This window comes from Tenrec ecaudatus, chromosome 12 (assembly GCF_050624435.1).
Source record: "Tenrec ecaudatus isolate mTenEca1 chromosome 12, mTenEca1.hap1, whole genome shotgun sequence".
Taxonomy (NCBI): Eukaryota; Metazoa; Chordata; class Mammalia; order Afrosoricida; family Tenrecidae; genus Tenrec; species Tenrec ecaudatus.
The window spans coordinates 70,253,150-70,268,813 of record NC_134541.1 but is presented as its reverse complement, the minus strand read 5'-3'; the positions used below and the strand labels follow the sequence as shown (position 1 = coordinate 70,268,813).

The 15,664-nt window shown below is 40.0% G+C and overlaps 1 protein-coding gene across 9 annotated transcripts in view; it reads left to right on the top strand.

Annotated features, from left to right (window-relative positions):
- CCDC15 (coiled-coil domain containing 15) overlaps nt 1-15,664 on the top strand; it is a 124,796-nt gene that overhangs the window by 14,039 nt on the left and 95,093 nt on the right. For all 9 annotated transcript variants that reach the window (XM_075564134.1, XM_075564137.1, XM_075564136.1 and 6 more), the window contains one exon: nt 7,964-8,077. In XM_075564134.1, the coding sequence (XP_075420249.1) occupies nt 7,964-8,077 (114 nt within the window). The remainder of the gene's footprint in view (nt 1-7,963; nt 8,078-15,664) is intronic.

Here is a 15,664-nt window from a genome sequence, read left to right as displayed (position 1 = left end):
CCATGTGGGCTTTGTTGCTTCTCAGCTAGATGGCTGATTGTTTATCTTCAAGCCTTAATACTTCAGATCTATATCTTTTGATAGCCGGGAACCATCAGCTTTCTTCACTACATTTGTTTATGTACCCATTTTGTCTTCAGCAATCCTTTTGGGAAGGTGAGCATCACAGAATCCTGGGTTATTAGAACAGTGTTCTTGCATTGAGGGAGTACTTGAGTAGAGGCCCAATGTCTGTCTTCTACCTTTATACTTAACATATAAATATATGTGCTTAGAGCTATTTCCCTATTATTATATATAAATATATTTATATATGTACATTCCTGTATTTAGACCTTGTTGCCTCTTAATTCTTTACTCTATTTCCTTTTCCTTTCCTCTTATTCCACTGTCATGTTCAACCTTCATTTGGTTTTCATTAATTCCTCTTGGCTTCATTGCACTTGATTAAGCCCCACCTCGCATCCTACGCCCTCCTCACCATCAATCTTAGATCACTTGTTGTTCCCTTGTTCCTGTGTTTGTTGGCTCCCCTCCCTATCTCCCCCTTCCCCCTCTCCCATGTCCCGCGGAACCATCAGTCTTATTGTTTTCTCCTCTGGATTGTTTATCTTGCCTATCTTATCTAGATAGACATGCAAAAACAATAATAAACATAAAAACAAAATAACAAACAAGAATAACAAAGAAAAGCTTATAAATAGTTCTAGGTTTGTTTGTTGACTTTTATGAGTGTTTTCCAGTCTAGTCTGATGAGGTGCCAAGCCCTGCCTATGATTAGGGACTTCATTGCTTTGCTCCTTTTGCTGCTCTGTTGCACACCGTTAGTGTTTCACCTTGGTGTGGAGAGGTCAGATTGGGCACAATTACTGCACTGTGTCTCAGTGTTGCCCCCCCCCCCCATAGCTCCATGGGTCAGTGCTTTTTATGACATTTCTGATGTATTTATGGTCATGTTTTTGCTAGAACATTTCTGAAACTAGGGTCCTGTTAGTCCTAGTTTCTCTCTCAAGTAATAGAGAATAGAATATCTTGTTTTTTTCAAAAAAAACAATTCAAATATTTAATTATCTTCTGAATTTTCTTTTTTCTTTTTGGTATCTACATTCATAATGCTTTGTCTTTTTGTCAAATGACTTCATACTCAGATTACTATCTTGGTTGATTCTTCTAAACATTGCTTTGTTTTTCAGTGCTATTCTCAAATATGAACCCTTAAAATGAACACAGTCCTCTGTTCTAAATGTTATTTGGCCAAGACCTCACTTATTCTGTACCCATACACCACTCTCCATTTAATAATATTTGGAAGTACTTACTAATTTCAAAAATCAGGTAAGTTTGAACACCCGAACTTGAGAACCAGAATTGGAGAACTCAACATTCAAGTGGTTATATAAAACAAAACCAGCCTCTTTTTGTTCTTGTTAGTATATTTATACTTCCACTGAGTTTCTGCAGTCTTTCTTGATAACGTCATTTTGGTGGGGAATTTAACAACTTATCAGTGGGGTCAAACTGTGGAATAGAACTCTAAAACATAAAAGACAGTAGACTTATTGGTAGGACTGGTGGAACCCCTTTAGTCACCCTTCAAGTTTGGAACTGAACTCACCCCTGTGTTAGAATAATCAGCCATTTAAGTACAAAAGGGCAGCATTTTCCCAAAGGCAGAGGGTTAGGAAAGAAGGAGAAATAGACACAGGAACCACTGGGAGGAAGTAGAGGATAAAGTGTTTTTTACGTTGAGGGGATTGAAATGGATGAGTTGAAACAAAATGTATGTAAATTGTTAACTGTAAAACTTATGATCTGCCCTGTCAACCTTTAACTATATCACAATAAACAGGGTTTTGATTGTTTGTTTTTTTTTAATTCAGATGGTAAAAACAATTAAAAAAATACTGATCATTGTTTTATTCTCACCTCTTTTATTCATGTATAAACTAGTAAGTTCACACTAGTATTTAATCATTAACTTGACTAATTTAGTTCTCATAAAATGACCAACTTTCCTGGCTTGCCGAGATTGAATTTTTCTAGAAACTGGGTCACATCCATGCAAATAAGTATAATTGGTTACCCTGTCTATAGGCGTGTGCTTTCTTAGGTACAGTTGATCTTGAACAATACACTACAGTTTGTAGTTATTGATCATCATCGTGTGTTTAAAGTCTGCCTCCCTTTCATCAGTAACCAAGGTGTCATCTGCATATTACAGTTATTAATAGGCCTTCCTCCTATCTTGATGTATCGTTATTATAGTCTTTCAATATGGATTACAACTCAATGTAGAGAAAATCAGGATTTTCACAACTGGACCAATAGGTAACATCGTAATAAATGGAGAATATTGAAATGGTTAGTCTTTCTGTTGAAATGGTCAAAACTTCTTCTTGCCAGGATCCATAATCAATGCTGATGAAAGCAGCAGTGAAGAAACTTAGTGACGTATTGTTAAGATATTCTCTTAACAGTGGTGAAGAGCAAGGATGCTACTTTGAAGACTACGTTGCACCTGACCCAAGCCCAGGTGTTTACATTCACCTTATATGTGTGAAAGTTTGATGTTGAATAAGGAACACTGAAGAGGAATTAATCCATTTGAATTATGGTGCTAGAAAAGAATTTTGAAAATACCATGGACTGCTAGAACAGTGGTTCTCAAACTTCCTAATGCTGTGACCCTTTAAAACAGTACCTCATGTGGTGTTGACCCCAAATATAAAATTATTTTCATTGCTACTTCATAACTATAAGTTTGCTACTGTTATGAATCATAAATATCTGATATGCCGGATGTATTTTCATTGTTACAAATTGAACATAATTAAAGCATAGTGATTAATTACAAGAACAATATATAATTATATATTATAAAATATTTCTAATGACAAATAAATGAAATTTTGTCCTGGAGCATGATGTAGTATAGGTAACAGTCTTCACACTAAGTAAACGTATATGGGCATATCTGTATGTGGGCGGACCCGCCTGGAGATGGATAGAGGAGTGGTGTCTCGGTTCCTAAGACCATCGGAAATATGTGTTTTCCAATGGTCTTAGGTGACCCCTGGGAAAGAGTTGTTTGACATACCCCACCCACAGGGGTCGTGAACCACAGGTTGAGAACCATTGTGCTAGAACAAATTTGTCTTGAAAGAAGGCCAACCAGAATGCCTTAGATGTAAGGATGGTGAGACTTCATTCCACATAGTTTGGACATGTTTTCAGGAGACATCAGTCCTGAAAAGGTAAAGTAGAGGGGCAATGAAAAAGAAGACCCTTGATGAGGTAGACTGACACAGTGACTGCCACAGTGGCAACAGTTATTAGATTGGGAAAAGTGGTGTACATATGTTTGCTATGAGTCAGAACCAACTTGAAGGCAACCAACAGCAACTTGAACCACATAATTTGAACTGCACGGAACCATGTAGATTTGGGGGGTGAAAGGGGGATTCCTTGTGATTTTAATGATCTTCATGTGTGTAGCTTGTCTCTCTATTAAATATAGTATCAGTAAAAAAATATATATCTCTTGATACTTTGTCATTGTGATAAATGCAATGCTATAAACCTTGTATAATATCAGCACTCATACACAGTGCCACTTGTGGTGCTGGAAATGCTCTCAATAAGCAGAGAAAAGTCATGGCAGTACAAGAAAAAGTTGAATGGCATGGTATGTACTGTAGTTTGAGGTCCCCAGCTCTGCTTGCCTGTCATTTCAAGATAAATGGATCCAGCTTCAGGCCACCATAAAAACAAGAAAGGAAACGTCATGAAGACATTGCTGCAGTAACATCAATTGGGAAAACCTTGTACTCTTTGCAAAATATCTTTTATCTTGTATTGAAAATGCAGCTTTTATGTAGGTACAGTATAATATAGGTAAACATTATAAAATATGTGTTATTAACTTATTTATACTATTGCTAAGGTTTCCATTGAAAATAGGCTATTAGGTAGCTTTTGGGGGAGTCAAAAGTTTTACCTCTAACCGCTGTGCTATTCACAGGTCAACTAAACTTACTTTTCTACTACCAAGTAATATTCTCTTTTGACTATAGCTTCATAATTGGTATATTAGAGGCTCTTTTAACTTTATTTAGATCCATTTGACTTTTTCCTACTTTTCTTAGTATTTCCTAATTCATTGTATGAGTTAAGGGACTTTCATTGGTCCAACTTGTCTTTTTGCATTACATCTAGGTGTCTACCAGCCTACAGTTTGCTTGGTATGTCTATGTTACACCAGTTTATAACTAGTTTTGACAACTGATACATTTGCACTTGGAGCCATGGGCTATAATAAGGCACTCATGTGAGTTGAAGTTTTAATAACGTATCTTTGTAGCCACTGAAAAGTCTAAAGTATATTTAAATAAACTACACTGTACTTGTATAAATACAACTTTAGATAGATATGGCATTAGCACATACTTTAAATAGATAGTAGGCTACCATTGCAACAGGGTAGTAAAATTTTATGCACATTAGGTCTTAGTCTTTTCCCATGGCCTACATATTGTTAGTCATTGTTTAATTTATACAGCCACATATATATTCCTAACTGACTAAAAAGTTACATGATCAAATTAAATAGAACTGAAGAAAATATAAGTGTATGAGGAAAAATGTCATAGTTGAAATATGAGGATTCAAAGGTTTGTGGAAAGTTTTACTAAAAGATAATGCAATTTCTCTACAAATGTTTTGAGTTTCCCTCATATATATGAGGTAACAGTTCATATATGCAGAGATTTATTCCAAACAAAATGTTGTTTAAAACATGATTTTTTGAATGCTGGATCTTGCCACCCTTTCCTCAAAGGAGCACTCGCCATACTTCTTTCAAGACAGGTTGATTTGTCCTTTTAGTCCATGGTACTTTGAATATTCTTCTCCAGCATCACAGTTCAAGTGCACCAATTCTTCTTCAGTCATCCTCATTCAGTGTCCAACTTTCAATGCATATGAGACAGTTGAAAATACCATGGCTTGGGTGAGGTGTACCTTAGTCCTTAAAGTAGTATCCTTGCTTTCCAATACTCTAAAGAAGTATTGTGAAGCCGATTTACCCAATGTAACACATCTTTTGATTTTCGCTTTCATGAGCATTGATTATGGATCCAACAAAGACAGAATTCTTAATATTGATCTTTTCTCCGTTTATCATGATGTATGTTACCTATTGTTTCAGTTGTGAGGATTTTGATCATCTTTACATTGAGTTGAATCCATAGTGAAGACTGCAATCCTTGATCTTCATGTGCAGGTGCCTCAAGTCCTCCTCATGTTCAGCAAACGTGCTGTCTTCATATTGCAGTTTGTTTATAAGCCTTTGTCCAGTTCCAATGCCATGTTCTTCACAGACCCCAGCTTCTCTCATCATTTTCTCAGGATACAGATTGAATAAGTGTGGTGAGAGGATATAACCCTGACACATAACTGGCCTGGTTTTAAACCTTGCAATATTTGTAATCTAGGAGGCCAGAGGTTCAAATTCAGAGCAGAAATTCTAGGGGAAGGGCTCTTCTATCTCTGGAGAAAAGTCTTTGTCTCCTTTCAGCATCTGTAGGCCTGGCATTCCTTGAAGATCCCCATGTGTCCTTGTCACTTATCTTCTCCTGGATCTAGGAACCTCATAGTACAGGGACCCTAAGTAAAATTGACTCACTCCACTCCTGGCTCTTTGTTTCTTAGCCCTGGTAGCTCCCTCTCCTTTTTATCTTGCAAGATAAAAGATGTTGTAGGCCATATCTCACTAAAACTCTACTCACATTTGATGAGGCTGTGATGAGCTTAAAGGTGTTGCCTCACATCCCTTATCTTCTTTTTGGTTTTAGCCCATCAGTTCATATCATGGAGGATCAGTACTTAGCTGTCACATTATGCTATCATAACTGCTTAGCTACTGAGAAACATGGTGTAGACAAGTTGATGCATGTGTGATGGTTAAGTTTTCCTGTCAACGTGCTGTACTTGTAAGAAGATATAGGTGGAGTCCAACCTATTCATAAGGTCATAGCCTAATGACATCTCCTTGGGGGTGTGACCTATTTATAAGTGATCCTGTGAAGAACTGATCTCTCCCTCTCTTGCCCTCCCCATCTTGTTTGCTTATATTTTCTTCCTATCTTCTAGGGCTGGGCTCCATGTGGACTGCTCTGTCTTGTTTCAAAGAAAGCTTTTGAGTGAGTCTGGAGGGCCCTCCAGCTAGCATCTGACTCATGGAGTTGAGTTGACCTGAGCTGGGCCACTTCCTTGATAGATATTTCTTTTTGATATAAAGTTCTTTTTTATACATATATGTCACTGGCTTTCTTTTTAGAAAACTCAGCTTAACACATGTATTTTGGGGGACACAGTTCAATTCATGACCCCATGGTATTTTCTTTTTTTTCTTCTCCATAGTATTTTCAATTGCTTCATATGTATGTGAAACAAGAATAAGGAGTACTGGAGAAGAGTTGATGCTAGGGAAGAATGTTAAGTATACCATGGACTTCCAGAAGAACAATTGTTTTGGAAGAAATATAGTTAAAATGCTTAGAGTCTAACCTGTCAAATCAGGTTGCAGCTTGATGACCTCATTTGGAGGCGCTAAGGCGATAAATAGCTCGCTGGAGGCTGGACTTATGCTCACTTCCTAGGAGACATTTCCATTGACAGGACACATGGAGCTACGCTAGAGCTCTGGAGCTATAGGAGCCACATGGCGACCCCTGCCAGCGCTGAGATGCTCACACCACCACTGGACCCACAAGACTTTTCACCCACTGGCCTGTGATCTTCCTGTACTTGGTGTCATTGCATGTGTTGCGTGAGTCTGAAGAGGACTTTATAGATTGATATTGGACATATGGGCTCATCAGATTTTATGGGCTTGATCTGGACTGGGCTGGGATGTTTTCTCAATATTCAGTTGCTCGTGTATATAAAGCTCTTTCTTATACACAGACACACACACACACACACACACACACACACACACAAAAGCTGCTTAGAGGATGGTGAAACTTCACCTCAAGTACTCTGAATATGTTGCCAGGAAAGACTTTACCATGCTTGGTAAAGTAAACACTTGGTGCAGCAATAGGCTTAAACATAGGAACAATGGTGAGGATGGCACAGGACCGATATAGGGTTGGCATACATTGGAACCAATATGATGACAGCTAATAACAACCACTTGAGGAAATGTGTATCTTCTACGTGGTTCAATGATTGACCTAAAAATGGTGTATCATTCATTTCTTTTTCCCCCCAAGAAGATATTATATGCAGATTTGTGTGATACATAATGCATTTCTATGAAAAAGAAGTCAAAATGTGTGCATACTGATATTACTAGGTAGAGCCAAGAATGTACGCAAAGTCCACAGATCTAATATAAACCCTCATTTATAAACTGCTGCTTGGAGTAGTTGGAACAAATTGTTTCTGTTAGGATGTTTGAGTTGCTATTTTAAGTTAATTTAGGAAAGCTCTCCAGAGTCAAGGAGCTTTGAACAATCTTTTAAATGTTGAGTGTGTGAAAGGTGTGTATATATATGGAAAAAAAGGCCCTAGGCATACTAGGAATAGAGTCTTACAAAGAATGTTGAAAGTTCTTAGGTATACAAGAACCAGTTTATAAGTATTTCTTATTTACAAACTAGATAGATGGTAAGTAATATGTTTGTTTAATAATATTTCAGTATATGAACTCAGACTTTTAGATTCTAATATCTGTAGTGAATATAAAACGTGCATAACGTGTATGAAATGTAGCTCTGAGATTAATGAAAATAATGTTACAAAGATACTGTTGCTGATTAAAGTTTCCTTTGCAAGTAATCCTCTTGTTTAAGGTGTGGCATTATTTAATAATAGAGGCCTCCTTTCCTGCTGGAACACTGATTGTATTGGTGTTAAGTCTTTATCTTGTTTTTGTTTGTTTCCTTCTTCCTGGCAGCTTGGTCAAACCATGAAGCAGGTGCGTCACCAACTGGCATCCTTTAGAACTACGGGGGGAAATAAGTCATCACTGTTTCCAAGTGAAGTGAAAGAAAGTGTTCCCACCCAAGAGGTAAATTTCTTATTTTTAAACAACATTTTACTGTGTTTTCAGTGGAAGTTTACACTGCACTTTCGGGTCCCATTCAATAATTTCTATTTAAGTGGCTCAGTGACATTAGTGACATTTTTGACAATGCATGGGCATTTTCATTATTTCTGTTCTAGACCCATTAATCTAGGTCCCCTCCTCCCTTACATTCACATCATGATTTTAAAGTCATGTTGACCAATTAATCTATAATGTGCTTTTATTTATTTAGTCTTCCTGCACTCATCTGTCAGTTTGTCATACTCTGGGTGCTTGGGTGTTGCTGTAATGCTGCAAGTTATGTCACTGATATTTCAAATGTCAGCATTGTCATCCATAGTGAACGGGTTTCATCAGAGCTTTCAGACTGAACAGACTAGGAAGAAGGCATAGGCAGACCACTGCTGAAGGATTACTCCTGAAGACCTTAGGATTCGCAGGGGATCATTGTCTGGTATAGTGCTCGAAAGTGAACCCCCTTGAGGTTAGAAGCCACTCACAGTATGACTACAGAAAAGCTGTCCTCAAAGTAGAGCTGACCATAATCGATTGACCAGAACTTTCAAGATCTTCATTTGCTGCTGGGGAATGACTCACAATGAGAATAAACACCTATAAATATACAGTAATAATCAGAATGTGGAATGTACATAGTATGAGTGTGGGAAAATTGGAAGTCATCAAAAAGGGCATGGACATATAAAGATCAATGTCTTAGGCATTAGTGAGTTGAAATGGGGTGGTGTTGGCCATTTTGAATCACACAATCATAAGACTTACTGTGCTGGGAGTGGCCATCAATTGCTCACATACACAAGAGCGCCAAAATACAACTTTGAGTGTATCCTACCTAATTTAGAGATCATCTTAGCAGATACAATACATGGAACATTAGTGACTGAAGACTTGGTAAGGTCTGGGATGACATGAAGAACAGCACACATGAAAAAAGCAAATCCTTACAGCCTACTGCCAGCTGGTTAATTTTATCCCCTAGTCACCCTTTGTAGGGGATCCAAAGCTAGAAATATTCATCAGAGCAAATTGGCTCAACGTTCTCCCCAAGAGCAGCTGGTGGCTGGGAATCCCTAACCTTGTGGTTCGCAGTCCAGAGCTTACCCAACAAGGCCACTAGGCCTCTTTAAAGAAAACAAAGGGCCAGTCAACTTGAGAGAGAAAAGGCCAAAGTGGACGTCAGAAGAGACTTTGCAACTTGCTCTTGAATTTAGAGAATAGAATGAAAAGCACTGACCCGAAAATTCCAAAGGGCAGGAAGACAAAGCAAAGCTTTGAACAAGGTTGACGTTGTCAAGGATTTTATTGTATTTGAATCCACAGTCAAGCAGTCAGAAAATCAAAGAATATATTATTTTGGGCAAATCTACTGTACAAGATCTCTTTAAAGTATTGGCGAGCAAAGACGTTGCTGTGAGCACTGAGGTGTGCTTTACCCAAGTTATCTATTCAGTCACCTCAAATGGCTATGAAAGCTCGGCAATGAATAAGGGAGACTGGAGAATTGATACATTGGAATGACGGTGTTGGTTAAGAATATTGAAAGTGTGCTTCCACGGACTGCCAGAATGACAACTAAGTCTTTCCTGGAGGAAGTGCAACCAGAAGGCTCCTTAAAAGCAAAAATGGTGAGATTTTACCTTACACACTTTGGGCATGTTATCAGGAGAGAGCCAAACCAAATCAAAGCAAACTTAATGCCATCGAGTTAATTTTAACTCATAGGACAGAGTAGAAAATGCCACATTGTGTTTCCAGAAAGTTTCTTCTTTCTCCTGTAGAGCAGCTGGTGGATTCAAAATGCTCACTTTGTGCCCAGCAGCCTGTGGGGGAAGCCAGCCCCTCACCCTATCACAGGTTCAGCGAGCGCAATTGTACGGTTAAGATATATAAAGATTATAGTAAAGTCATAGAGAAAGAGTGAAATAAAGGAGTCAGGCACATTTCCTAGTAGCATACTCACCTCAGATCCTCTTGGTAGTACACGTGGAGGTGGGAGACGGGAGTGTAGGAGCGAGGGAGAGTGATTTATTACCAACTGAGGCTTATCTATCTTTGGGGGCGTGCCTGCCCCCTAATTACGGGTAAAGACATACGTCACAAGAAGAGGTTGTACAATAGGCTTACACATCATAGGAAAGGGTGTACAGTAGATATAAACATAATAGGATGGGGATCAGCTGGGGTGTACACGTAATAGGAAAGGGAGGGGCTAGGGATACATGTGACAAGATAGGCGCACCCTAGCCTCAATATGGCAGCCTAACCTTGGTTACCCTTGAGTGGGTTGATGTCCTCCCTGGGCGCTCCGTCAGAGAAACAATCTCCTTACCAGAAGGGAGTGGGCCCTGCTTAGGTTGGGGACAGACCATACAGTCTGATTGCTCTAGATGACTGATAACCCTTAGGGAGGATAACCTCTGATCTACTTTAATTGACCTCTAAGTGCTTACCATATGTAGCAAGCAGCTAAGTTGGCCATATATTTGGGGGAGACAACTTGGGAGAAATCTTTCTGTATCCCATAGTAGTCCAGCTTGAAACCCACTATACAACCAGACTCCTCATCAGGAGAGAACAGCCCCTGGAATGGGATAGCCTATTTGGTAAAATAGAGGGTCAGAGAAAAAATTCAATGAGGTGGATTGGTACAGGAGCTGAAATTAGGGGCGCAAACATAACAGTTGTGAGGGCAACATAGGACAGGACAGTGGTATTGTTTTTACTAATTAGGGTCACTATGAGTTGGAGCCAGTTCAAAGGTACATGACAAAAACAATGGGTAATTTTTTAAAGGACACATTACTTAAAGGTGATAATCATTTTTTGAGCCGATTTGTCATTTAGTCACAAGGTGGTCTAGTGGTGGAGGACTGTAGTTTCAGTTTTTAGATTTCAACAGGGTGGCAGGGCGTAGTTTTTAAGTGTCCCCAACTCTTAACCAGTCTAGCAGGTGGAGTCTGTTTTTAATAACTAGATGTTCTGTTCCATATTTTTCTCCTATCAGTGGCCATCTATTGTTATCCCAGGTGATTAGTGAGTTTTGCGAGCATTAGAAGTTTCAGCTCCTCCCGAATGTGCAGCCTGCCTGGAAGCTGCTCACAGAGTCACACAAAGTCCCCCGGTTGACTCCAGGCTCCTGCCTTTTCAATGATTCCGCGGGGAGGCGTGGTGGACAATCCCTGGCCGACCACATTGGCTGAATTGAATTCACCTGGCGTAGGTGGGCCAATCCAGGTGCAGTACCCATCCATGCATACCCAGCGGGAAACCTGAACCTCTGAGCATGTGCAGTGTGCCACTCCTTTGTTTCCGTAGCTTGGACCAATGGGCATGCGTTAATGGACGTACCAGCCCTATGCTAGCCTACGTAACTATTAGTAATGGAGCTGGGCACCATCTAGTTCTTTTAGACTTAGGGAAGAATACTTATTTGTGCAGAGCATAGGTTCCCAAAATTATTTGGCCAGCTGTCACCTTTTCAGGAAAAAAAAATTTACTCAGGACCCCCATAGCAATAAAAAAAACTTTTGTACTGTAATCCATAACCCAGATAAAGTGTCGATATCTGCTTTTGCAGCAATCCTGAATCATTCTGTCAGCACCATTCACCCCCACCCCCAGGAGCATGGTATCACCCAGTTTGGGAAACATTGTTAAAGGATATTCATTTTGTAGATTAGTTTCTTCTCTGAGTTTTTGATTTCTTTCTATTTTTGCTTAGATGAGTGGTGTTGTTGTTAGGTACCATCGAGCTGTTTCCATCCCATAGTGTACGCACAACAGAAAGAAACACCGGTCCTGTGCCGCCATCACAGTTATTCCTGTGACGTGCTTGACAAAGCAGATGTCCTCCAGGGACTGGTTCTCCTAATCAGTAGAGACCAATAATTGTACCTTACATGGCTACTTACAAGCTATTCAGACTCCACACTCTATTCACCAATATAAGTATATCAAACTTAGACTTCTGAAATACATCATGCAAATTAAGTGATATGTTCCACAAGATTATGGTTCCAGTCCGTCAGACTCATAAATCCAATCCCATGAAGTGTTTGATTATGTCTAAGAAGTATCCTTAAGAGTACTCCCTTTGTGGGTTGGAAAGGGGGAACTGATTACAAGAATCCACATGTGACCTCTTCCCTGTGAGAGGGACAGCAGAGAAGGGGGGAAGGGAGACTCCGGATAGGGCAAGATATGACAAAATAACGAGGTATAAATTACCAAGGGCACATGAGGGAGGGGGGAAAGGGAAGGGAGGGAAAAAAAAAAGAGAACCTGATGCAAGGGGCTTGGGTGGAGAGCAAATGCCTTGAGAATGGGGCAGGGAATGTATGGATGTGCTTTGTACAATTGATGTATGTATATGTATGGATGGTGATAAGAGTTGCATGAGTCCCTAATAAAATGTAAAAAAAGAAAAGAGGAGAAAAAAATGATTAGGGCAAAGACTGTACAGATGTGCTTTATATAATTGATGTATGTATATGTATGAACTGATAAGAATTGTATGAGCCCCTAATAAATTGTTAAAATTAAAAAAAAAAGAGTACTCCCTTTGTACTTTATTATATAAATGATATATGAGGGGGTACCCAAAAAACCGGAATTGTGCTGGGTGGAGTGGAGCTTTCATAGTGTCCATTTTACCCACTGGGCAAGCAGCGAGCAACTCATCTGAGTTAGTGCACCCACTGGCGTCACAGTGAATCTTTTCATAAAAGCAGTTTCATGCAAACTTCATTTTTCGTGATGGCTGATTTAAGAGAATAGCATGTGGCTGTGAAATTTTGTTTCCTGCTCGGGAAAAATGTCACTGTTGTAATGTTTAACACAGTTTACAAAGAGAGTGCTATGGGAAAAACTCAAGTGTACAAGTGGTTTTCTTGTTTAAAAAAGGTGAAATGTTGATTGATGACAAACCTTGTTCTGGATGTCCATCAACTTCCTGAATGGATGAAAATGTCGACTTGTAGTGGATTTTTAGTTCATTCCACCAGCTCATTCTGCTAATCAAGCTTTCTATTTAGAGCTTCTGATAAGATTGCATAACTGTGCGACGAAAATGGCCTGGTTTGTGGCAGACGGGACTGGTTTTGACACCACGACAATGTACTTGCTCACGCAGCCATCTCAGTGTGCTAGTTTCTGGCAAAAATACTGCATGCTTCTCTTACCCTGCATACCTTACTCACCTAGCCTCACACCATGCAACTTCTTTTTGTTTCCATGAATGAAAAGGAACATGAAAGGATAGTAATTTGACGATGTAGAAGAGGTGATGAAAAACACGAGGGAGGTGCTGTCAGCCTTCTAAACAGATGAGTTTGAAAAATGTTTCCAGGAATAGAATGGCAGATTTGACAAATGTATTAAGTGTAATGTATGAACTTTGAAGGTGATAAGGTTATTGTGTGAAGGTGATAAGGTTGTTGTGTGGATAGAGCAGAGGTTGTATACTGGTGCATATAAGAGCTGGAGGCACAGGGAATCCAGGGTGGAGGATACCTTCAGGACCAGGGTGTGAGGGGCGATAATGGGAGAGTAGAGGGTGAGTGGGTTGGAAAGGGGGAACCTATTACAAGGATCCACATGTGACCTCCTCCCTGGGGGACGGACAACATAGAAGGGGGTGAAGGGAGATGCCGGATAGGGCAAGATATGAGAAAATAATAATCTAAAATTATCAAGGGCTCATGAGGGAGGGGGGAGCGGGGAGGGAGGGGGGAAAAAAGACCTGATGCAAAGGGCTTAAGTGGAGAGAAAATGCTTTGAAAATGATTAGGGCAAAGAATGTACAGATGTGCTTTATACAATTGATGTGTGTATATGTATGGATTGTGATAAGAGTTGTATGAGCCTCTAATAAAATGTAATAAATAAATACTTTCTCTTACACTCAAAAAAAATTAAAATACATAGCTATGGGGAAAAATCAGGGGCTTTTTTGAGTACCCCTTCATATGTGCATTTAGTCACATCTGTATGCACATTTGCATGCTCATATGCAAACACTTAGGTGTATATACATATGCAGATACACTGAGTAAAAATCAAGGAGACTACATCTAACTGCCTTTAGCAACATAAGGGTAAAGGAGAATCCATCTTCATACTCGAGGCCATTTGTCACAAGCAAAGATCAGACATATCTCTCTCCACTCTCCACCCTTCTTTACCTCTTCTGACACCGATCATTCCTCTCGTGGAAATGCTCCTTTCCTGTTGGGTTTCAGGATCTGTTGCAGACCTCAGATAATACTCACAGTTCGGGGGTTATTAGGGAAGCTAATGTTACCACAAAGCCAGGGTCAGAAAATATTAAGGATATAATCTTTTGTTCACAACAGCCCCTTTTTCCAGTCAGCAACCAAGTCCTTCTCTGGTCACCACTCTCTCAGCTTTCTGATTCTTTGGCTTATGGTCTCCATTAGGCCAGGAAGCCCACCTGCTGCTCTGCTTCAGTGGTCCCTTTGCCTCAGCCTCTGGTCTCAATATAGCAGGGTGTCTACAGCCTCTTACCACTTCAGTGAGGGAGAAATAGCAAAGGTGCTCTGTTATGGCTCTTCTTCTTTGGTGACCCCAGGAATTCACTCTCTGTTCTTACTTCTGAGATGACTTTCTTATTCACAGGGAGTGACAACTCAAACTGACTAATCTCCTCTTAGTGTTCACAAACTGAGATGTAGACATTTACTTAATAGGACCTTCTAGCCATAATCCCTTTTGTGATGCATTATAAATTCTAGCCTCCATGCCCGTGACTGTTATCCCATTTTGGGAGGGAATTCTCTGGTATGTTAATGGACAGGATTCAGAGCCACCAGCAGAGCACTTTGTAAACTCCTGCTGAACTGACAGAGGTAGTAGACACCATAAGACAGCAAGAGCAAGCGAGGCATGGAGGGAGACCTTGGGACAGAACAAAGGAGCCAGTCTAAGAGCAGAGGCTGAGGGAAAGAGACCTTGAGACAACAGAAGCGCAGTACTGAGAGTAAGGCAAAGCAGTGGGCTGGCTTCCTGTTTCATAAAGGCAGGGGTTGGAGGACCACATGGCTGAGAGACTGAAGACTAGAGAAGGACTCGACTCCTGGCTGAAGAGAGGTTGCTGTTGATCAATTACTATATCCTTAATGGCTTCTGATCCTGGCTTTTGATAACTTGTTAACTCTTCTAATAACTCCCTTAATCATCAGTACTGTCTGTGGGTTCTGTGTGACCATTGCAATGGAATTATTGAATCCAACAGAAAGTAGAGTGTCTTGGGAGGGATGGTAGGATGGTAGGAGGGAAGGTGAAGGTATGTCTGACCTCTGCCTTTTGGCAGTTGGCCTTGGGTTTGTGTTGACTTGGATCTTCTTCTTCGTGTAGCTAGAGGATCTGAGATATAGACCACTGCACCTTTACCTATTTGAATGGTCCCATCCAGTCATTTGGTGGAAGTTACAAAGACATCAATAGACAAGTCATTTCTAGGCATTTCATGTGCTCACACGTACATACCTATGTACACACATACCTACCTGCACACAAATTTGTATATATTTT